The sequence below is a fragment of the Lithobates pipiens genome, unplaced genomic scaffold (genome assembly GCF_037356315.1).
Source record: "Lithobates pipiens isolate NorthernLeopardFrog02 unplaced genomic scaffold, aLitPip1_a1.2 Scaffold_30, whole genome shotgun sequence".
In the NCBI taxonomy this organism is placed as follows: domain Eukaryota; kingdom Metazoa; phylum Chordata; class Amphibia; order Anura; family Ranidae; genus Lithobates; species Lithobates pipiens.
Window position 1 is genome coordinate 107,539,855 of NW_027507791.1, and position 24,432 is coordinate 107,564,286.

At 41.3% G+C, this 24,432-nt stretch overlaps 1 protein-coding gene across 8 annotated transcripts in view; it reads right to left on the minus strand.

Annotated features, from left to right (window-relative positions):
- The window catches only part of RYR3 (ryanodine receptor 3), a 1,008,486-nt gene that overhangs the window by 327,350 nt on the left and 656,704 nt on the right, over positions 1 to 24,432 (minus strand). For all 8 annotated transcript variants that reach the window (XM_077464742.1, XM_077464741.1, XM_077464740.1 and 5 more), the window contains 4 exons: positions 20,056 to 20,177; positions 16,946 to 16,995; positions 6,572 to 6,632; positions 5,255 to 5,493 (listed from right to left, as the gene is read on the minus strand). In XM_077464742.1, the coding sequence (XP_077320868.1) occupies positions 5,255 to 5,493; positions 6,572 to 6,632; positions 16,946 to 16,995; positions 20,056 to 20,177 (472 nt within the window). The remainder of the gene's footprint in view (positions 1 to 5,254; positions 5,494 to 6,571; positions 6,633 to 16,945; positions 16,996 to 20,055; positions 20,178 to 24,432) is intronic.

A 24,432-nucleotide genomic window follows, 5' to 3' on the forward strand; every position in this document is an offset into this window, starting at 1 on the left:
CCCTCCGTATATAAGAAACGTCAGCGCCGGAATGCCTCCAGTGTCTCCGTGGAGGAGACAGAAGAAGGATGCTGCGCTGCGCTGGATGACATTAGACATCGATGGAGAGCTGACCGTCCGTCGCTGGATAGCAAGAGTGGATTACCGCCGCTGGAATCTTTTTTTTATTTTTAATAAAGGAATTTTTAAAAAGTGTGTTTGTTTTATTTAACCATTTTTTACACTTTCTTTGTGAAATGGTAGGGGTACTTTTGTACCCCCTTACCATTTCAAACAGGGGGGGGGCCGGGATCTGGGGGTCCCCTTGTTAAAGGGGGCTTCCAGATTCTGATAAGCCCCCCGCCCGCAGACCTCCACAACCACCGGCCAGGGTTGTGGGGATGAGGCCCTTGTCCTCATCAACATGGGGACAAGGTGCTTTGAGGGGTCCCGGACCCCCAAAGCATCCTCCCAATGTTGAGGGCATGTGGCCTGGTACGGTTCAGGAGGGAGGGGGGGCCGCTCTCTCGTCCCCCCCTCTTTTCCTGCGGCCTGCCAGGTTGCGTGCTCGGATAAAGGGTCTGGTATGGATTTTTAGGGGGAACCCCACGTCAATTTTTTTTTTAATTTGACGCGGGGTTCCCCTTAATATCCATACCAGACCTGAAGGGTCTGGTTATGGATATTTAGGGGGAACCCCACGTCAAATTTTTTCTTAAATTTGAGGCAGGGTTCTCCTTAATATCCATACCAGACCTGAAGGGCCTGGTAATTGAATTTGGGGGACCCCCACGCTTTTTTTTTTATTTATTTATTTATTTATTTTTTTATCAATGACTTTCAATGAGTGTTCTCTGTATTACGGGAGCCGACAATTCATTATAGCTGCGAGTGATTTTAAAGGACTTTTTTTCCTGCATAAATGACACTTTGTGCAGGGACAATTCTAAGCACGGGAAACATGCGCCCCTTTACAGGCATACTATAGACAACCCCCCCCTACGAAATTTAAAGGAATATTACACTTTTATTGTTTCACTTTAATCATTATTAAAATCACTGCTCCCGAAAAAACGGCCGTTTTTAAAACTTTTTTTTGCATTGATACATGTCCCCTGGGGCAGGACCCGGGTCCCCAAACACTTTTTAGGACAGTAACTTGCAAATTAGCCTTTAAAATTAGCACTTTAGATTTTGAACGTTGGAGTCCCATAGACTTTAATAGGGTTCTAAAGTATGCTATATAGTTAGCTCCGTCGAATCTTCTTTATACATTCGACAGACACCATAAGCCTTCCAAGACAGATTCGACCGTAATTCATGTGGATTTTCGGACGAATGCAATTTTTGAACGAAAAACGAAATAAATAAAAACGAATTTTGGGAGTAACTAAATAAATTAAGTTTTCAGACGAAAACGAAATTCCGAAACGAAATATTTTACTCTGCACATGTCTATTGTGCAGTGGAAGGAAAATGATAAATGGTTTTAATTTTTTTTTACAAATAAATATGTTAAAAGTGTGGCATTCCTTTGTTCTATGAAGCCCTCAGAAGTTTTTTAGAGAACCTTAGTGAACAAACAGCATCATGAAGGCCAAGGAACACACCAAACAGGTCAGGGATAAAGTCGTGGAGAAGTTTAAAGCAGGGTTAGGTTATAAAAAAATATCCCATGCTTTGAACATCTCACGGAGCACTGTTAAATCCATCATCTGAAAATGGAAAGACTATGGGACAACTGCAAGTCTATCAAGATATGGCCATCCACCTAAACTGACAGGCCGGGCAAGGAGAGCATTAATCAGAGAAGCAGCCAAGAGGCCCATGGTAACTCTGGAGAAGCTGCAGAGATCCACAGCTCAGGTGGGAGAAACTATTAGTCATGCACTCCACAAATCTGGCCTATAAGCTATAAGAATTCCTGTTTGCAGTTTGCTACAAGTCATGTGAGGGACACAGAAAACATGTGGAAGAAGGTGCTCTGGTCAGATGAGACCAAAAATTTAACTTTTTGACCTAAAAGCAAAATCCTATGTGTGGCGGAAAACTAATACTGCACATCACTCTGAACACACCATCCCCACTGTGAAACGTGGTGGTGGCAGCATCATGTTGTGGGGATGCATTTCTTCAGCAAGGACAAGGAAGTTGGCCAGAGTTGATGGGAAGATGGATGGAGCCAAATGCAGGGCAATCATAGAAAAAAACCTGTTAGAGTCTGCAAAAGACTTGAGACTGGAGCGGAGATTCACCTTCCAGCAGGAAAATGACCCTAAACATACAACCAGAGCTACAATGAAATGGTTTAGATCAAAGCATATTTATGTGTTAGAATGGCCCAAAGTCCAGACCTAAATCCAATTGAGAATCTGTGGCAAGACTTAGGAATTGCTGTTCACAGATGCTCTCCATCCAATCTGATAGAGCTTGAGCTATTTTGCAAAGAAGAATGAGCAAAACTATCACTCTGTAGATGTGCAAAGCTGGTAGAGGCATACTCAAAAAGACTTGCAGCTGTAATTGCAGTGGGGTTGGACATGTGCTTGAGCCATTTTATGTATCATATTGTGCTTTTTGTGATGATGCATTTTTCTAAATGCTTTATATGCATATTTAAAGATAATTTGTGTATTTAATAAAATATTGTAATAATATCTGTTACTCGTGTTTTCAGTCACTTATAAAGTCTCGTTTTATTGGGGGTTTTTCTCCTTTTTGTACAAAATCTATTTGGTATGTGGTGACTGAGAATTTCCTGCGATTATTGGGATTCTTTTTTCCTTAATTGCAGTGAAAGGTGGTTCTACAAAGTATTGACTCCGGAGGGCTGAATACAAAGGCACGCCACACTTTTCACATTTTGAAAATCATTTATCGTTTTCCTTCCACTTCACAATTATGTGCCAATTTGTGTTGGTCTATCACATAAAATCTCAATAAAATATATTTACGTTTTTGGTTGTAACATGACAAAATGTGGAACATTTCAAGGGGTATGAATTTCAAGGCACTGTATATCTGAAAATTAATCAATACTGATGTACTGACATTTCTTGAGGCCTCAAAAAGTAAAAATACCCCTCAAATTACCCCTTTTTGGAAAGTAGACAGTCTAAGGTATTTAGTAAGAGGCATGGAGATTTTGAAGTTGTAAGTTTTTTTTGGTCAAAATTTTGGGAAAATAAAGAAATCTTAAAAAATTGCCTTTTTCACAATTTATTTTATTTTTTTTCACATGTTGTCACCAGTGCAGTACAGTATCATCATAACTGAAGTGGCGTGATCCTGGGAGGGTGTCACATGATGTCCACCTAGAACTGTAAAACAGTTAAATAACGTTTGCTTAGCTTCCTACTTGTAGAGCATGAATTTTCAGGGATACCACTGAAGTTCAAATATAAAGAATAAAAATTATATATCTATATACAACCAACTGCTTAACAAACATTTTTGTTTGCAAAATAGTTTTAAAGATGCAAAACACATATTAAAATCATAGGTTTACCAATTCTAAATAAGCTCTACCCACAACAATCCTTCTAATAGGAAAAAAATGCATTCCTGCGCTGGTTCCCGGACCAAATTCCTATTGCAATGCCTTTGCAATGTGCTGCGGAGGTCAGTTTAAGGCTAACAACACCCCAAAAGTAAGTTAAAAACACAGTGTGTTTGCCCGCACTGAATCGCATGGTAAAAAGTATCATGCGATCAAGTTGATGTACGTTTAAAAAAGTAGTGCAGGCACTACTTTTGGTGCAGTGCATTTTCATCCCATTAAAAATTCCTGTTTTTAATGGTATTTTGTTTTTTCAACTTGTGATGATATACAAAGTGCCCCCTGTAGTCTTCTTTACTTTGTAACATATACATGGGATGATGCGCCTGGGATTTAATTTTTTTGTATCGATCTGTTGGATGCCCTACTAATACACTCCTATAGGATGTATTAATCACATAGAAAACATGGTGGTGCTATCTGAGGATAAAATAATTCCCCAAATACTTGTATAAAGAATATTGTTGGTCTTGGAGTGAATGAATATACTGTAGTTCTAAAACATTAAATCATAGGTTTAATAGGTAATGCATTTCCTCCAAAGAAACACTTCAATTGTAAAAATTTCGGATCAAACTCAGGAAGGGCTCATCAACAGCTTCATGTATTGCTGAAAAAAGAAAGTATTCCTCTAAGGCCAATATATAGGATCAATTGAAGCATCCTTTGTTGACATGACTTCCAGGCATAATAGTTACATCCATAAACTGGAACCAGCACCTTGGGGTGATACAGCCAAACTTAAATATTACTGTATATTAAAGTTATCAAAGAGCCCTTGACACTCCAAGCATTAAAGAGTCTCAAGGTGTAATTAATCTGTAATTTGTAGAAGAAAAGCAATGTCCACACACAGGTTTCTACAGAGACCAGTGAGACCACATGTGTATGGTTTGCATATTATGCTTAGGTCTCCAGGTGGATTTAACCTGTAATCTATAGTGCAAAGAAATGTCCACACACAGATCTCTACAGGGACCATGAAAACCACATATGCATGGTTTACATATCACCCATATTGCTAGGAGCCCATTAAATAGATGACCATAAAAACATAAAAGTTCATTCAAACTCATAAGACTTCAAATTAAAGAGACTTCACTCTATGTGTACAGACAATAGTTCATCTTTCAAAGGGGAATATAGGGAGCACCACCACAGGATCAATGGGAAAGAAAAAGTATCTGACCGGTTGGTATTTCAACTTCCTCAGCGACTACCCAACCCACAATAGTGCTCTACATTCCTAAATACCAGGCTAGCCAATCAAGATGGTTCCCAAAGGGGTGGGGAATGCCAAAATCACAGCACCAGCCCCATCCCTGGAAAACCCCAGTATTCCATTGTTCCACACAGTCCCTCTGACCAGGAAATACATCTTGTTTTCATTTTGTGTGTTGTGTTGTATGTCTTTAAACTATTCTACAAATAAAAATGCTTGTTAAACAGTTGATTGCATATGCTGTATATACTGTATATATATTTTCTGCATTTTTTCTTTGTTTGAACTACTGTAGTAGCCATGACAAGTAGATATTTTACAGTAGTGGTTTCCAGAGTTATTCTGCATTGGGCTCCATATGTAGGTTTGGATAAAGGGATTTTTTTCTTTTTTGTTATATAATTGTACATAGTATGGGCTTTGAGCTCTGTTCAAAATGTTTGTTGCTATCATAAGGCAGCATGTACAGCTTTGTTCTTTCAAAATGAACTTACACAGCAAATCAACTCCAAACTGATGACGAGCCACATGTTCAAAAATGGAAGTCAGTATAGGAAGGAGGGCCACTGTGGTGTAGTTGATGTTCTGGGAGACTCCCTTCATCTGAGTCCTAGAGTGAGTAAATTTCCCCAGCTTGAGATTTTCTAATGTCTTTTCCAAATCTTCGGCAGCATTTTCAAAGAAAGCACGAACCCCAGCTTTCACCAGCTCCGATCCAGACTTCATTACAGTGCTAAAATGACAAGAAAATACAGATAGGTTTAGCTACAGCTTTCCTCACATGCTAATAGCCTAGAATGAGATGCGCATTCTATGTGATTAACAAGACTGTGGGGTTGATTTACTAAAGGCTAATAGACTGTGCACTTTTGCAAGTGCAGTTGCTCCAGAGCTTAATAAAGAGAGTTCTGCTGACTTCCATCATTCAATCATGTGCAAGCAACAATTATGCTTTTGTATTTTCCTTGCATGTGATTGGGTGTTCTTTTTGAAGTGAAGCCTTACCTAATTTTCTAAGCTCTGGAGCAACTCCACTCACAAAAGTGCACAGTCTATTTGCTCTAGTCACAACTGAGCGTATCGATTTCCTGGCGTTTTTCGGGTGTTTTTTTAAGCTTTTTTTGCAACTTTTTAAACGCATTTTAGAAGTGTATTACAAGCATTTTACAGCTTCGGGTGTTTTTGTATAGCCAATAGAAAGCACTAGGGGGAGGAGAGGAAAAGGAAATTAGGGGTGGAAAGCTGCTACTTGAGCGTTTTATCAGTGTTTTTCTGCTCAAGTCAGGCATTTCTATTGAAGTCTATGGAGCCAAAAACACTTGTAATCTGCCAAAAAGAAGCTCATGTACTTTTTTGAGATTCGGGCGTTTTGCTCCAGGTGACAGAATGCTCATAAGTGAACAGGGGCCATTGAAATTAATATAATTTTGCTGGTTGGGCATTTTGGAGCTTCAGAGCTGAGCACTTTACCAGCTGAAAATCGCTCAGGTGTGAACGGAGCCTAAGTAAATCAACCACTGTGTTTCTTTTGGTCAAAAGACAATCCAAAGAGTTTGGTATAGACCTGCTCAACACAGTGACAGTTGAACAACTAGATTTTCAAACAATGGATTTCTACTTTACTAGTTTGTAATGATAATATTAAGATTACTGGTATATTATATATATATATATATATATATATATATATATATATATATATATATATATATATATATATATATATATATGTTTTTTCAATTTGATTGAGTTTTCTCACATAATAAAGGAGGAATACTGCAACTCTAATATTAAAACCTCATAAAAAGTACCGTGTGTCGAGAGTCTGGGCCAGAATGTGCAAACAGCTCACCATGGTGGTAGAATCACTTCCTGTAGTAAAAAGACAAAAGCAAGCATCTTATTGTGTACAACTACTGCTAGAACATAATGTTAATTAAATATGTTTACATGGGCTACTGCATAATGCTTGTGTTTGATGAATGTGACAGTGGCACACACGTGACATGCAATATCAGTAGGAATCTAAAACCTAAATCACAATGGCCATATCACTGTAGTATAACGTTGCTACAGGACAGTCTATTGCTTAACTAAACATCAAGGCCTTTCGCACACAGGATGCCTAAAAATGCCATGTTTTTAGGCATTCAGGCATTTTTCTTCAGATCTAAATTCAGTCCTTTGTTTTTAACGGTCCTGTACACAGAGGTGCATTAGCTTGCTCTGCGTTTAAATCAGTTCGAAAAAAAATAATACAGAAATCCCAGTTGCCGGACATTATTTTTATGTTTGTACACACAAATATGTGTTTATGCCACCTTTTCTTGATTTAAAAACAAACTAGAATCATTTTTATGTGTAGGTAATTGCACGCATTTTTTGTACAGCATTTTTTTGTGCCAGGAATAGCTGATGTTCATACATCTGTACCATGTGCCCTTAATATGATTTCTCTAAAAGTAGATCTTAAGTTACATTTTAAGTTATATGAATACTCACCCTCCATACCATAACTAAAACTAAATAGGGATCCATAAATCTTATACTGAGGTTTAAAAAATGTAATCAGTATATGGTGCCTGATGCCATAAACAACAGCAAGGCATTGGTCACATGGTTATTGTTGTGCAGGGCTTTTTTACAGCAGGAACACGGTGGGACACAGTTCCCGCACCTCCAGCAATGAATGTATGTAATGGCAAGGAGTGCTGGGGTGTGCTTGAAAGTCTATTGATGCTTGCTGCTGGAGGATCTATTGTCACTTGTGGGGATCTATTTTTGCATGGAGGTCTATTGTTGCTGGGTAGATTTGTTGTTGCTAGTGGGGGGTCTTATGTTTCTGGGGGAATCTACTGTTGAGGGAGAGGTCTATTGATGCAGTCTGCTCGGACATCTGTTGTTGCTGCTGGGGCTCTATTTTTGCTGGGGTGAGGGTCTACTATTGCTGCGGTAGGGTCGATTGTTGCTCACTGCAGGGGATCTATTTTACTCTCTTTCTTTGTTATCATTAACAAATTCCATGCAAATCACTTAGTAGCAAAAACGATACTTTGTTCTGTATTCTCTAAAATGGGCAGCACTGGGAGGTCGATAGGAGGTGGAACCAAGGAATGGCGCTCAGGGGTGGGTAGGGAGCAGAAACAAAGGGTGGAGATCAGAGTTCCTGCACCTATTCCTTGAGAAAAAAGCCCTGCTGTTATGATTGTTTTGGTAGAGCCAGCAAATTAGTCTAACCTGACCCCAGAACTTTCCACATCAGACCTCATACAGAGTGACTTTAGCACTATTCATGTTAGGAGACACAAACTAATTTTAGATCCCCCTTTATTTTTTTATCAGTTTTTAGTTATTCAGTGGAGAGTGAGCATTTATATAAATGTGCTTTCAGTTTAGACTACAGGACAGTTTTGCATCCAATCTACAGCCAATCCTTTTTTGTTGGATAGAATGGGAACTGATTAGAACCGGTCAGGTTTTGTTTATTGCCTGTTACCCCACTGGAGAGATTTTTATGTCTGTTGCGCTAGTACAAGAAAAACAGAGAGGCACAGAGGTTCTATACTTAAAGTAGTACAACATATTCACCTGTGTTTAAATAAACGCATTCTAAGCAAGCAGCGACAGATGGCGCAGTAAATTTTAAGCATTATATGTGTCCCAAATATTTACAGACTTTGCTGCTGACCGCCATAGGCTCTAGGTCACATCACCACCATTTCCCCCAACTTGCAGGTAGTGGAACACATGCCCTGAGTGCTTACAGTGCAGGTTCCAGCTGATAGAAACCACTCACAGGCAGAAGGACTCCCATAGCCTAGTAGCACACAGCTAGCCAGTAATGTTCACACAAGGGTGGCTTCAAAGATTACTGTGAGAAAAAGGAGCCATCTTGAATGCAGAAAGGGGAGGCTGTAGTCAGGGGAAAGACTGAACTGGATGAAAGGCAATGATTTACATAGGAAGAGAAAAAATACCAAGTACTACTTGTAATCAGCTCTTGAACTAGATTAAAAAAAGGGAGGCTTTAATTCCAGCACAATCACACATATATACATTATATATATATATATATATATATATATATATATATATATATATATATATATATATATATATATATATATATATATATATATATTTGATTGTGTACAGGTGTTTATACCGAGGCCATGGCTGGAGCTGTCGGCCATGATCCCAGTATTAAAATCTGCTGAAAGCAATATGAGTGGCTGAATAGCAGCTAAATTGCTTTTAGAAGTGTTTAGAGGGGTCACTACCCTTTCCCGACACTCTCCCCTGTGCGGCTTTCTGTTTCCTGCATTCACCTGTCTCATTGGTGGTTGCAGTCCATTGCCAGAGAGGTAATCGAGAAAATGTCCTCGATCATCTCTATGGTGTAGGACAGGCTTTCTCAAACTTTTCAACACAGAGGAACCCTTAAATTAACGCTTTGGTCTCAGGGATACCCTGATAAATATTACTATATCTACAACTCGTGATAAATTCATGTGATGGTCAGTGGCAAGAATGCTGCTTACACTTGTGGTCATTGGGAAGAGTTACCTCCTTACATATGGCTAAAAAGATCAATGGTGTCAATGGGAACTTATCAAAGAAGCAGAAATTGCTCATTGCTCAAGGAACCCCTAGCAACCTCTGAAGGAACCCTAGGGTTCCATGGAATCCTGGTTGAGAAACCCTGGTATAGGAGACAGGAAGCGACTAGCATTTTGTCACTTCTGGTTAAGAAGAATGTAAACAAGGCCATTTTTCTTTTTTGGAAAGCATGGGATCAATGTTTTTTTGTTTTTTTTGTTAACTCATACTTTCAAGGGAAGAGGACCCGTCATGCTGTATTGCTATCACAAGCGATGTTTACATTTCTTGTGATGGCAATACAATTAACAATAAATAAATAAATAAATAATATAAAAAAATAAAATAAATGAAAGCTCCCCGTGCTCGTGCGCAGAGGCGAACTCATACGCAAGTCACACATGCATAAGTAAACTGTGTTCGCAACATACATGTGAGGTATCGCCACAAACATTATAGCAAGAGCAATAAATCTAGCTCTAGACCCCCTTTACAACTCTAAACTCTTAACCTGTAAGCATTTTTAAAGCATTGCCTAAGTATCGTAGTTTGTCGCCATTCCATATCTATTTTCTTTCACTTTTTATATCTTACAAAAAAATTGGAATATACATGGTGTTTTTTTGCATTAAAATGAATCAACTTGTATTTTTTAAGAAAAATTGGGTTTGAAATACTGCTGCAAAAAATCTTGGGACATAAAAAATTGCAAAGATCACCATTTTATTTTCTAGGGCATCTGCTAAAAATATATATTTATAATATTTGGGGGTTCAAGCTATTTTCGAGCAAAAAATTTAGATTTTTAAATGTAAACAAAAAGTGTCAGAAAAGACCTGGTCTTCAAGTGGTTAACAACCCTAATAAAAGTGTGTTCTTGCTACTGACTCTTTCTTATTTGTGACCCTTCCCATAATTTTCTATATCTCTGACCCCCTCTCATATAGACAGAATATGAGTAAAAACCTCCCTATTGGGGCACAGACAATAATAACCCAGCAGAAGTTCTAACCCATCGCCAAGTTACTCAAAAAATAACTGGGATTGGGATTGCAGTAAGGAAACATTTTATTTTTTGGATTTTGTTTATAGATTCTGGGGTAATGATTTTTAAACACACATACAAAGCTATTAAATATTATACTCTAGAGCCAGCTTGAACAACTTGTGACTTTCTAGGTGACACTGGCAACAGCAAGATCAACATGCTACAAACACTGTAATAGAGAAACAAACTGCATGTAAGTAAATGTGCCTTTTCTTTTACACATCTTTTTTTCCTGACAAAACTGGAGATCAGAGGAGGGACAGATAGATGCCAAAGATCTTTAAAGAATAAGTTCACTTTAAAAAAAAAAAATAAATGTGCATCTCTTTGTGGGAAAAAAATTTGCATATATTTTTTGTTTTTTACTTGGAGCCTGGAAAGCATTGCACCCGTGATCAGGAGATCATGGGTGCCATGCAGGACTCCTGCAGACTTCTCAGTGTATCTGTCTGTCCATACCTCGTACGGGCAAGCAGATACGCACTGACAGGAAAAGACAATGAACTACCAGAGTGCTCAACAGTGCCATGGTAGTTCATTAAAACTATAAGCCGACAGCTGCAAAGGATTTTGGGACTTGTAGTTGGAGGAGGGGGGAGGCATCAGGTGCTGGAACATGTTACATGTTCTACCCTAAGCACAGTGAACTTATCCTTTAATCACTATTGAAAAATGGACTACCCATCTATATACAATGCAAACAGAAGACTATTGTTAAAGTGCACTTGTGCTCAGACTATAGACATTAACCTCTTCATGACAGAGGGTAGAAAAAATCTTAATGCCTGGACATAGTTTTACAACTTTGACATGCATTAGTAAAATTGTGCATATCATTGCTTGGTGTATCCAGGTAAATTATACCTTGTTTTTGGTCTTATATTTGGAGGTGAATGGTAATGGATATCGCCTGATCTTTTATTATTATTATCAAAGGAAAACTGTCACACAAAAAAAATCATATTTTAAGATTTAGCTGTATTAATCTTGCTATTACCATAACCTACTGACTGCCAAAGCACAGGCCAAAATAAATTCTCCTGCTCCTGACGATCGCAGCAAAACTAAATATGCATTTGTTATTTTTTGTTTGTACCCACAGTAGGACCTAGAAACAATAGTGCATTTATTTTCCTACCTAAAACTAACACTGACACTAACTGATACTGATGTTGAATTATTAATCCTACCTAAAATACACTGGCCTTGACCTTTGGCCCTAACCCTATTTTATCTTTGTTTCTTTCTTTACACACACTTCATTGTTTATATTTTTCTCCTCTAGTAAGGAGAAAATGATACAATGTATCGGTTTCTCCATTTAAGAGGAGAAAAAAAGACAAGGGTGGTCTGTATACTGATTGATAGCTGTGATAGCCAAAAAGAGGCCATCACAGCAATCAGGTGATTGAGAACCAGGCCTCCCAGTTCCAGATCATTAGTGTGGGAGCCCAGTTTCTGTGCTTGGAGCGCGCACAGATGCACATATATGCGGCTTCAAGGGTAAAGACCCACTTCTATAAGGCTGCATATATATGTGTACTTGGAGGGAAGGGGTTAACTATTTACCTATTCCTAAAGTTTTAAAGGGGAACTAAACTCTCCCAATCAGCATTAACTATTTGTAATCTTTATGCTACTAGAATTAGTAATTCGATAAGAAAGTATATTAAACTGTTTTTACATCAGTTTCTTCCTGGTTGTTGGCCTAGGCCAAAATAATATCATACATTCCTTGAGCCTTCATGGGTGTCATGGTTATGCAGTGATCTTCCTATGTTTGCTTACCTTCCCCCATGTCTTCAGACTAAGAGGTCAGCCACTTCCACCTGGTGGTTTTTATAACCTCTCCTCTAAGCATGGCTCCACCCCAGGCCCCATCAGGGAGCCCTATATTAACCTGTGCACTGCAGACCATCAGTGCTGATCAACCATTGTGTATTCCTTTGTGTGTTTGCTTCCTGTTTCCTGCCGTGTGCTCTGCTTCTGTTTTCCGTTACCGACTTTGGCGTGTCTTGACTATCCCTGTTTGTCTGTGATCCTGACCTTTTGGCATGTACCCGACTATTCTTGTCTGCTTGTGGCCCCGACCTTGGCTTTGTCCCTCACCATCCCTATTCTCCTGTTGCCTACTGTGGGTGTGAGCTGGGGGACCCTGGGGTTCGCGACCTGGAGCCAGTTGCAGCCAAGTCCATCCTCACCACTGGAGGCGCTGGTGAACACCTGCTGGCTCTTAGACTCCGCGCCCCAGGAAATCTTACGCTCTAACCCCAGTGGGATCTGTCCCCCATCTGCAACAGTCAGCCGTAGGGTCCACAACCTTGCGGTGCACTCCTGATCCCTACGGTGTGCACCTGTCACCTCGCCTCAAGGTGACCTGACAATGGGCATTCTTATTGTATTCATCTGGAGGAGGGGCTTTCTCAGCTAAGCACACCCTCCTGCCTGCATGCCTGAGCAAAGAGCACATGGATTCCAGGAAGAAAATGCTATATGAATCATATGCACATACTCAAGATGGCCATTGCTAGAAATGCTAGGGCGGAGTTTTCAAAGTGATTTCCCAATAAAGTAAAGCATGGAGACACTGATGGATGGGTGCGTTTGCTTTGAATATATAATTAAATAGCATTTTCAGTTTGTGGTGCTCAGATACAGTTTAATTCCACTTTAAGTGTTAAAATAAGCCCTCACAAGGATCACAACAAAGACTCTAAAGCCCCATACACACGATCAGAAATTCTGCCAGCAAAAGTTGGATGTGAGCTTTTGGTCAGAAATTTTGACCGTGTGTATGCTCCATCGGACTTTTGCTGGCAGAATTCCAGCCAGCAAAAGATTGAGAGCAGGTTCTCTATTTTTCAGTTGGAAAAAGTTTCTATCTGAAAATACGTTCGTCTTTATGCAATATGAACGCGTGCAAAAAATCACGCATGCGCAGAAACAATTAAACGCATGCTCAGAAGCATTGGACTTCATTTTCTCTGCTTGTTTTATTGTTGTACGTCACCGCGTTCTTGGCGGTCAAAAGTTCTCTGAACTTTTGTGTGACCGTGTTTGTGTAAGGCAAGCTTGAGTGGAATTCCGTCGGTAAAACCATCCAAGTTTTTCTGACAGAATTTCTGATCGTGTGTATGGGACATAAGGCCCTGTTCACACCATTGCATAATGCTGCATGTTAATATGTATAGTGTTAAGGCAATTCGTTCATTCAAATTAGCTGCTGTACCTAAAAAGGTGTATGGAACATTTTCTGAAGCACACAACATTGCTTGTTAGTATATTGAGTTTTGCTGCATGGCAATGCAAGTGAGTTGAGAATTTCCGTAAAGATGCCAACCACAATAAATGGTGCTGTATCATTCCAATATATGTAACACTGTTGTAACATATTTAACACAATTTTACTGCAGTACAAGGGTGCGAACTTGCCCAAAATGTGCGTTTCATTCAGTTTTTAACATCTAATGCCGCGTACACACGTAGCCGACTATCCGGCTACTTGCCCACACACGGCACTTTTTCAGCGGACTAATACGGTGTACTAAGTCCACCGGACTATCCGCCGTACTTTTGAAATGAATGGACTCGCCCACACACGCGGAGGAAAGTCTGCTCATTTTGAGCGCGTCTCCAGGTAGCATCCTTCGCTGGCCCCGTCACCTGGTATGGACTTAAAGGGGAATCCCTACGCCCAAAAATCGGCGTGGGGGCCCCCCCCCGTCCACATCAGACTCTTATCCGAGCACGCTACCCGGCCGGCCAGGAAAGGGGGGGACGAGCGAGCGCCCCCCCTCCTGAGCCGTACCAGGCCGCGTGGCCTCAACATAGCGGGGTGCCTTGGGGAAGGGGGGGCGCACAGCCCCCCCACTCCAAAGCACCTTGTCCCCATGTTGATGAGGACCATGGCCTCTTCCCGACAACCCTGGCCATTGGTTGTCAGGGTCTGCGGGCGGGGGGCTTATCGGAATCCGGGAGACCCCTTTAATAAGGGGGCCCCCGGATACCGGCCCCCCACCCTATGTGAATGAGTATGGGGTACAATGTACCCCTACCCATTCAGCTGTAAAAAAAAGTAAAAAAAAAACACAACACACAAGGGTTAAAATAGTTTATTGCACAGCTCCGGGGGTCTTCTGTTCGTCTTTGGGGGTCTTCTCGCCACACTCCTACGCTATCTTCTGCTAGCTCTTTTACTAGCGGAGGAGCCCGGCTTTCTTCTTCGCCACCGCCCTCTTCTTCCGACTTCGGGGGTCTTGTCCCCCTCTTCGGTTCTTCTTGCCGGGCCACCGCACCCTCTTCTAGCTCTTTTACAGGCGGTGGCCCGGTCTTCTGTCACCGATGTCGCCGTCTTCTGTTCTTCTCTTCTTCTGTTCTTCTCTTCAGATGTTGCCTCGTCGTTCTCTCCGCTCACAATGACGGGGATGCGACGGGCGGTGACTTATATAAGGACATCACCGGATGATGTCCCCGCCCATTATGATGTCACAGTCCCAGAGGATGCTGGGACTGTGACATCATAATGGGCGGGGACATCACCCGGTGATGTCCCTTTATAAGTCGCCGCGCGCCGCGTCCCTGCCACTGTGAGCGGAAGCAGCGACGAGGCACCATCTGAAGAGAAGAAGAGAAGAACAGAAGACGGCAACAGAAGACCGGGCCACCACCTGTAAAAGAGCTAGAAGAAGGCGCGGTGGCCCAGCAAGAAGAACCGAAGAGGGAGACAAGACCCCCGAAGTCGGAAGAAGAGGGTGGCGGCGAAGAAGAAAGTCGGGCTCCTCCGCTAGCAAAAGAGCTAGCAGAAGATAGCGGAAGAGTCCGGCGAGAAGACCCCCGAAGACGGACAGAAGACCCCCGGAGCTGTGCAATAAACTATTTTAACCCTTGTGTGTTGTGTTTTTTTAACTTTTTTTTATAGGTGAATGGGTAGGGGTACATTGTACCCCATACTCATTCACATAGGGTGGGGGGCCAGGGGCTCCCGGGTTCCGATAAGCCCCCCGCCTGCAGACCCCGACAACCAATGGCCAGGGTTGTCGGGAAGAGGCCCTTGTCCTCATCAACATGGGGACAAGGTGCTTTGGGGTGGGGGGGCCGCGCAGCCCCCCTTCCCCAAGGCACCCCCCCATGTTGAGGGCACGCGGCCTGGTACGGCTCAGGAGGGGGGGAGCGCTCGCTCGTCCCCATCCCCTATGCCCGGATAAGGGTCTGATGTGGACCTAGGGGGGGACCCCCACACTGATTTTTCAGCGTAGGGATTCCCCTTTAAGTCCATACCAGGTGACGGGGCCAGCAACGCCTCCTTCGCTGGCCCTGGCTACCGGGAGATGCGCTCAAAATGAGCTGACTTTTCTCCGGGCGGGAAAAGTCCGTTCATTTCAAAAGTACAGCGGACTGGCACACACACGGCCGGATTGTCCGCCAAAATGCAAGTCTGGCGGACAGATTGGAGTGCAAAACTACTTTCTTAGTCCGTCGGACTTTTGGTTAAAAAAAGTCAGCCGGAGCCTACACACGGGGGGATTGTCCGGCGGACTTGAGTCCGCCTGACTTTTCCACCGGATTGTTTGATCATGTGTACGAGGCATTAGAAACACCTGCGGTTATTAACATGAGAAATCTGTCAGTCTGTACAGATCTGCTCTCCACGGAAAAAAATTATTAAAGATTTGGTGCCTGTGTTAGAAACTATAAAAATACTTTCTCATAGGCTATGTGGGTTTATTTTTAAGTGATTTTACTGTTTAAATATGTAAATACTTCAGTGAGCATGACCTGGCACAGGTTCACTTTAAGGACAGGCACAACATGTATTTTTTCTACCATCCATCGCATCCATTACTTGATCCTAATCACAGGGATGGGCAGCCTGAACTTCCAGACACTTCTGGCCTTTAGTCTGTTATCCATATATCCTCTGGTCTTCATTCTTGTCCATATATAAACCCCATTTTGAATGACTAACACTGGGGCATCTAAAGAGCAACTCCAGGCAATAAGTGAAGTTGATCTAATAATACTATTAAGGAAATATTGCAATTGAGCTAAAACCAGTCCACTCAATTTACAGTAATCTGACATTTTATAACATTCTAGTCTTTTGTGACATAATTGTGTTCAATGAAATCTTCCATTTATCCTCCACGGTGTGTGTGTGAGGCTGGAGGAGGTTTCCAAGAGAGCAAGAAGCTTGAACCAATATGAAAAATTGTCTTCTTTTTTTGAAAGCTCAAAACAATTAGCTTCTATAAACGTGTCTCTTGTAAAACAGTCTAGATGAATGCCAGGATGTAAATATGAGTTTAATCAGCTTAAATGCACAATTTCCACATTTGACTGGAGTGCACCTTTAAAATTGTCTGAAGAAACATTGTTTAATATCTTATTAAATGGGAAAAAAAACACGTGCCTTATAACATAATATTTTACTTGAGGTGTTATCCCACACATCACACAGAAAGCAGGTTAAGTGCTATTTCCATGCATTGTTTTCAACCTACTTGTAGTTTCTTGCCTGTCCTAACTGCAAATGACTTACCAAACAATGATATCCTATGTCTGACAAGAGCTGCCAGTTTGCAGAACAGACTGAAGTGACAGAAAAAAGTACAGAGGAAAATGAAAGAAAATGGTATTGCATTAGGAAAATAGATTTAAAGATATCAGTGATAGACACAGAGATTACAAAAGCCCTACTTTCACCTACACACAACATAGCAATATATACAGTATGTATTTCTTGCCTGATAAAGGTTGTTATGCAGTTGCCAATATTTGTTAATAATTTCTACATGCATGCTGGTGTTCAGGAATGAAATTTGTTCTGTGTCCCTGATGCTGTTGTGTGATTAGGCCTTACAATCATATAATTAATGAAAATGTGATTTCATGAAATTTGACCATTTTTAAAAAATATTTTTACTTATTCATAATATTCATGGGCAATTTTTAGCATGTCTTTGAAAGTCAAGGTTGTGTTGGCACTGGGTATATTATTGTGTTCAGTACCTTATACTTCAAGTAGTTATAAAGACTAAGACAGTTTTTTACTTTCATACATTAAGGTAAAAAATAATGTGTCATAGAATCCCCCCAGCCCCCTATATACTTACCTGAATCAGATTTCAGGGCTGAGCCGGACTGTCTGTGTCAAGAGCGATCCTGCACGAGTAACCCCATAGAAAGTGGCTTTCTTTGGGGGAACTTGTATGGAGGAGGAGCCAGAAGCGCCAGCGGGGGACCCCAGAAGAAGAGGATCGGGGCTTCTCTGTGCATGACCATTGCACACAGCAGGTAAGTATGACATGTTTATTATTTTATTTAAAAAAATATTCAAAGCATTACAATCATTTTAACTGATAAGGTAAACCTTGCATTTAAGATTAAAGGGATTGTAAAGTGAATTTTTTTTTCTTTTTTAAAATAACAAACATGTTATACTTACCTCCACTGTGCAGCTCGTTTTGCACAGAGTGGCCCCGAACCTGCTGTTCTGGGGTCCCTCGGCGGCTGTCTCGGCTTCCTCCTGCAGGTGCTTCTCACGTTCATGCGAGCTCCCTCGCATGGTGAGAAGCATCTGCGGGCGCGCTCCCGTGATACAGCCGGCGGCTATAGCCGCTCGCTGTATCACACGGCCCCGCCCCCCGGCGCTCCGCGTCAGTGGATGTGATTGTCAGATGTTTTTTCACCTTAATGCATAGAATGCATTAAGGTGAAAAAACATTTACCTTTACAACCCCTTTAAGGTTAGGATTTTGTTTATTAATTATCATTAATAGTTACGTTTTAGAGACTTAAAGTGGTTCCAAAGCTTTAAGGTTTTTCCCTTTAATGCATTCTATGCGTTAAGGTAAAAAACCCTGTCTGCTGTAGCTGCCTGTCCCTCAGACCCCCTTTTTATTTACCTGAGCCCATCCGATCCATCGATGTGCACAAGCGCAGCAGTTCTCGCCACTGTCTCTCTCCTCATTGGCAAGATTGATAGCAGCAAGACTCCCACTGCTGTCAATCAAATCTGGTGACACGGGGGGGCATAGTCGAGTCCTGCTGTCTGTGTGAATGGACACAACAGCAGGATTTGGGAGTGAGCACACACAGGTTTCCGCAAGAAAAAATGACTTTCCCCGGGGACTCCCCAATGAGGAAGAGGGGCCGGGAGCGCCAACGGGGGATTCCAGAAGAGGAGGATTGAGGCTGCTCTGTGCAAAAACATTGCACAGAGCAGGTAAGTATAGGCATAACAACAAAGCTTTACAACCACTTTAAATGTTAGGTTAAGCTTAAAGAATAATTCCAGTCATTGGTATGTTATACATGGTTACATTGGTCCACTTTGGACCAGTGTAGCTATGCATATACCAAAGCTAGCTAATTCTTCTGGAAGCAAGAAATCACACGTGCAGACACTACTACCTCTGTGATTCCCACTTGCTTCTGGGTCCTGCACTGAGTGGCTACTCTCCTGCATTGTGAACATGGGCACCATTCAGAGAACACTTTGCATTCATTCAGAAAATACAAATCATTCTCTGAATGAATGCAAAGTGTTCTCTGATTGGACAAAGGGGGGAGGGGTGTTGTCATTGCTATGCCTCGCAAAGCATTTTCACCAAGCTGTCAAGCTCCTGGGTTCAGTAAGCAAAGGTGCAGCCTCTTGGCACAGGACCCATATGTAAGTGGAGATCACTGAAGTAGCGATGTCTGTCAGGAACTATGTACCAGATGTCAGGTTAATAGGTGTTAGGTCAAATGTTAGGAGAAGGTTAGGTGTTAAAAGGGATTTATAGGGTTAGGTTATAATTATTTTATTTAGGGCTGGTTATATGTTAGTGTAAGGATAGGAATTTCGTTTAGACACATAGTTCATTTTTTTCTCTTTGTTTTTAGGTCTGAAAACCCCACAACAAGCACTACTAGTGGTAGGCTCTTTTCCACCCTGGGTTAAGTGTTTAAACACAATCTACACAAAATTCATAGTGTGGAAGAGTAGCCTGAAGCGTATCCAACAGTGATCACTGCAGAGATGACCTCTCATTATAGTGAATGGGTCGGCAGTCGCAGAAGGAAATTTCGTTATGATTTGCACCGACCCTAGTCACTGGAGTGAACGTAGCTTTTAAAGTCTTACAATGCAAAACAAAATTAGTGGGAGCAACTGAAAGTGATCTCTACCTGGATATCGAATGTTTATTTTCTCTAGATTTAGTGGGGCAGTGAGGTCATCACATTTTTTATCTGGCCTGTTCAACAACAAAACTAGACTTTTGATTGATTGGATTGTCATCTCCACCCCCTTTAGAGACCATTTAACACCAAAAACAGGAAGATAAGCACCCTATATAGAATCCTTTATCAGGCACACATTAATAAAGAAAATTGTTTTGTCTAATGTGTGCCTGAATAAACCATAGATTTCCTTGCTGTTTAACACTGACTAAAAACAAGAAGCCACACACACACACCAAGATATTAAACATTATATTATAGTTGTGCCCAAAAGACTAAAGGCTAAATGTGATGTTTGCAGTTCATTTTACATAACTTTGTAGGGTTTTTCAAATTAGTAATACACTATATGGATCATATGGAAAACAATATGGACGTAAGAACATCACATCATTTTATTGAAAGTCACAAAAAGGCTTTTACCTTGCCACCATTTCCTTCTCCTTGTTGGATGCATAGCCGCTACTGCTGAGAGTTTTAATTGGAGAAGAGAGAAAATACAGGCAGTGGTTCTTAAAGTACTGGTCGACGAGTGGTAAAAGAACCTACAAAATATAATATAAGATATACTTTTCAGCATGCACACTTTAATAAATAACATTTTCATAAGCAACTGTAAAAGATAAAACCAAAGAACAATGTTAATAAGGGTAAGTAGTTATAAAATGTTATTTATTTTCTTACTATACTTCAAAAGCTTTAAAAAGCTAGAAAAACAGAATCTGAGAATGAGATGCAATGTTTGATCCTTAAGGAAGGTGCATAATTCGTATCTGTGAGATCAACAACAAAGCTTCACCTTAATGAGTCTATATGCTTCCAACGCACACCAGATGTGTTTCCTCCTCAAACTGCTCAAGAAAGTTTTGTCCCTTAACTCTTTCACTGCCAGGCTCTGTGTTTCATTTTTACACACAGGTTGGCCAGGCCATTTTTGCCATTTTTCCATTTTTCTTTTTTTTCCCTTACAGCTTTCAGAGTTTGTTAAAGACCACCCAAAAGCATATATTTTCTGAGAGAACATGACCAGTAGAATACAAATAAGGTGCTACAGATTTTTAGGGCACAATGATATTTGCGCAAATGTTTATCAAAACAATATTTTTGTTAAAATACACTATAATAATTTTCAACAGATAAAAACACAGCATATTTGATAAAATTCCTACTAAATATAAAAGCTTAACCTGTATTGAGTTAATAAATAAAAAATATTTGTAATTTTTAAATTACGCCTTTTTACAAAATGGTGAAAACTTAACGTACCCAAAAATGTAAACAACCACATTTCTCAAAAAATCTGAAGGTTTTCATCGTTCCCTTACAGTTTTCAGAGTTTGTTTAAGACCCTCCAAACCATATATTTTCTGAAAGCATAGGGCCAGTAGAATAAAAAGAAGGTACTACTGATTTTTAAAGCCCCACGATATTTGTACAAATGTTTATCAAACAATATATTTGCAAAACATTTTTCCAAAATAATTTTTAGCAGATATAAACACAAAATTCCTGCTAAATTACTACTAAATATAAAAGCTTAACCTGTATTGAGCTAATAAATAACAAATATTTGTAAATTTTAAATTGCGCCTTTTTGCAAAATGGTGAAAACTGAAAGTTTGCAAAAATGTAAATAACCACATTTCTCTAAAAACCAGCTCCATGTGAAAGGGGTCTTACCAGAAGCTGCTGGTCCATTAGGGGCATCACCCCCCTGCAGGGCGCCGGACTCATATGTTTGGATGATTTTTTTTAAGCTATGTGATTAGAGCCTGAGGCTCTGATTAGCTTGAAAAAGGTTGGACACAGGGCGCAGAGAACCCACCCACTTGTGACAATAGCAAATTAATATTCGCTACTTTCTTCCAGCTTCTCCTCCTGGTCAAAGAAGCCTTGGAGGGGTGAGTTCCGTGGGGGAAGGGTGGGGCGGTCACCGTGGAAAGGCTGAGAAAGGCTGGAAAGGCTGAGTGTGGGCTGACCTGGGGGGGTTTGTTTGCTGCCCCTCCAAAAAAATGTAGTACCAGCCGCCACTCGGTCTTACTAAGTTTTTGTGTTTTATTTTTTTTACTTTTTACATTCTTTTACATGTATTTCTTTTTTTCTGGGGAGAAGTCTTTGGTGAGATATTACAGGTCTAAACAGACCCCTGTATCTCTGTAGCACTTTACTTAAATAAATAAAGAATCTGTACAGATATTCCTCATTCATTCATAAAATGACAGTCTGATACATAGCAACACTCGTGGTTTACTATGTAGGAGCGATCACTGCCTATGTCCACTGTACTACAGGGGGAGGCTAGTAAAAACATGTTTACCAAGCCCCCCCCAAGCCACAACTTCTCCCCCACCTGCACCACTCCCCCCCTCCCCTGGCGTTTCCCAGCCTGACAGCTTGCTACCGGAGCTTAGTGCCGCCAACAAAGCTGCAGGTGGTGGGAGGGAAGGGGTGGCAGTGATGGATTGGGGTGTGGGGGCAGTATGTGGAGGGGGATCTAACTGGTGGGGTGGACACATTGGAATGCCCTAAGCCCCATGTGGAACCTGAAGCCGGTGGGAGTGGAAGAGGCGGGATGCCGGCTTATGATGGTAGCTGCGGGGGATCGGGTTTGTAGGGGAGAAAATCAGTGTCGGGGAAGAAGAGGCGAAGAGGATAGTAAAGGAGCGTGGGGGAGCAGTTTAAGGTGAAAGGGAGTGGTGGAAAGTGGAGTGGCTGGGGACAGGGAAGCTGCAGCATGGGTGGGGGGGGGGGGGGTCGGTCACGTTTGAGGTTAATAACTGTCATCAGCGGGTTGCAATCTGCTGATCAGAGTTATAAAATTGTTCAGCAGAGTCTGGTCAAGCCATGACATAACTACAGTAGACGACTTGATTACAGTGTTGCCAACCTACCAGATTGAAATTTATTGACACAACACCCAAAATTTACTGGCACAGCAAAGTTTTTAACTGCCATTTCCAACAGTTACAAAATTACAGTTTTAAGTGCAAATTTTAGTACTTAGGCTACAACTAAGTACAATATGCAATTATCAATGTGATTTAAGGTAGATATTAAGGCAAGAAGCAGATTTCTTATTCGATACAATAACTAAATAACTCAGGGACAGGACTCAGGAGGGTAAGAAGTTAGAATGGGCACGCACACATGAAATTAACTCTCACAGTGATACTGACAGCAGTGTGCAGCAGCACAGATGATGATAACACCTCGCCAACATGACTCATCCCTGTGTTGAGTCACGGTGACAGTCTCTCTCCACACCCAGTGGTCCCTTCCCTTCACTCCAGTCCAAACAGCACTGACAGCACCGCTCCCGGCTTGCCTTGCTCCTGTCCCGCAGACCCCCACAAGATTCTACGGCCACTCCACTTGGCTCCCTTGCACCATGACATCACATGACACGCTCAGGCACTGCTTCTGCCAGATCCGCCTTCCGCCAGTGCCGCCTGAACACACTTTATCAGGCACTCGGTTGGTCTTGGCTAGCTCTAGACCAGAACCGTACATGCACAGTTCCGAGCTGAGGGTCACAGCCATATTTTTTTTACTGGCAACAATTTCCTGTCACTGGCATTTATTGGCAGGAGAAAAGTTCCCATTTTTTACTGGCTGTCAGTAAAAATACTGAAGATTGGCAACACTGCTTGATTATATCCTATTGACTTGGCACAGGGAGGAATTGGAGGAAGTCTACAGCTTACCGCTCGCCAAGTATTATTCCTATCTTCAAATTGTCTTCTTTCTTTGCAAACATTCCTCCCCTAATCTTCTACACACCAAGGCCCGGTGTGTAGATGATCCCTACTTAAAAAAATCCCTCACTTTATCAAAGAGGGAATCTGATTTCAACAAGACCTTTTCCAACTCCCAATGGCTGTGGGCCTTTTAATCTATTTACTGTGATTCCAATTGTGTTAATCACTGGGAACTATCCAAAAAATTACTTTTCAGTGGTACTACACCTCATTTAAACTGGCTCTCTTTTCCTCCTCCAGTTCTCCCCTGTGGTGGCACAGCTGTGAGCACATACTATAGGTAAATTATTACATATCCTATGGCCATGCAAGAGTTTGACCAATTACTGCTGTAAAATATCCATTTAGTATCTGAAATCTCAACCATACTGGTGTGTCCTAACCCATCTTTGGCAATCCTCATTTTGGGGATTGATGATTTTCCTATTAAGTACTGCACAGTAGTTACCCACATATTACTGGCTAGCCTCACCATCCTAAGGTACTGGAAGAGTCAATGGGCTCCCAATGTGTCTAAAACTATGTCTATAATAAAAACACAGTATTCCTTTGAAAGAATGACATCACTCTAACATCTCACTTGCCTTCCGTAGCCTCTGGAAAGATCTTTGACTTCACATCCCGCGTACACACGACCAGACTTTCCGGCAGAATAGGTCAGATGGAATAATTCCATCGGATAGTCCAATCGTGTGTAGGATGGTCCAATCCTTTTTCTTTAAAAAATTCAGAGGAACCTAGAAATAGAACAAGTTTCAAATCTGTCTGACGGACTCAATTCCTATCGGGAAAACCAGTCGGCTGTATGCTGGTCCGAAGGACCAAATACGACGCAAGGCCAGCTATTGGCTACTGACTATTGAACTTCCTTTCCTAGTCCTGTCGTATGTCATCAAGCATAATGTGACATTTAGATTTCCCCTGTTGTAAGCCTTGCAGGATTTGTTTTTTATTACCTATGTTTTACCACTTTTCTGGCCAATCTGTATTTTGTTGTATATATTTTAATATAGAGCCACAGCATTGGCCTTTGTTTGTATTT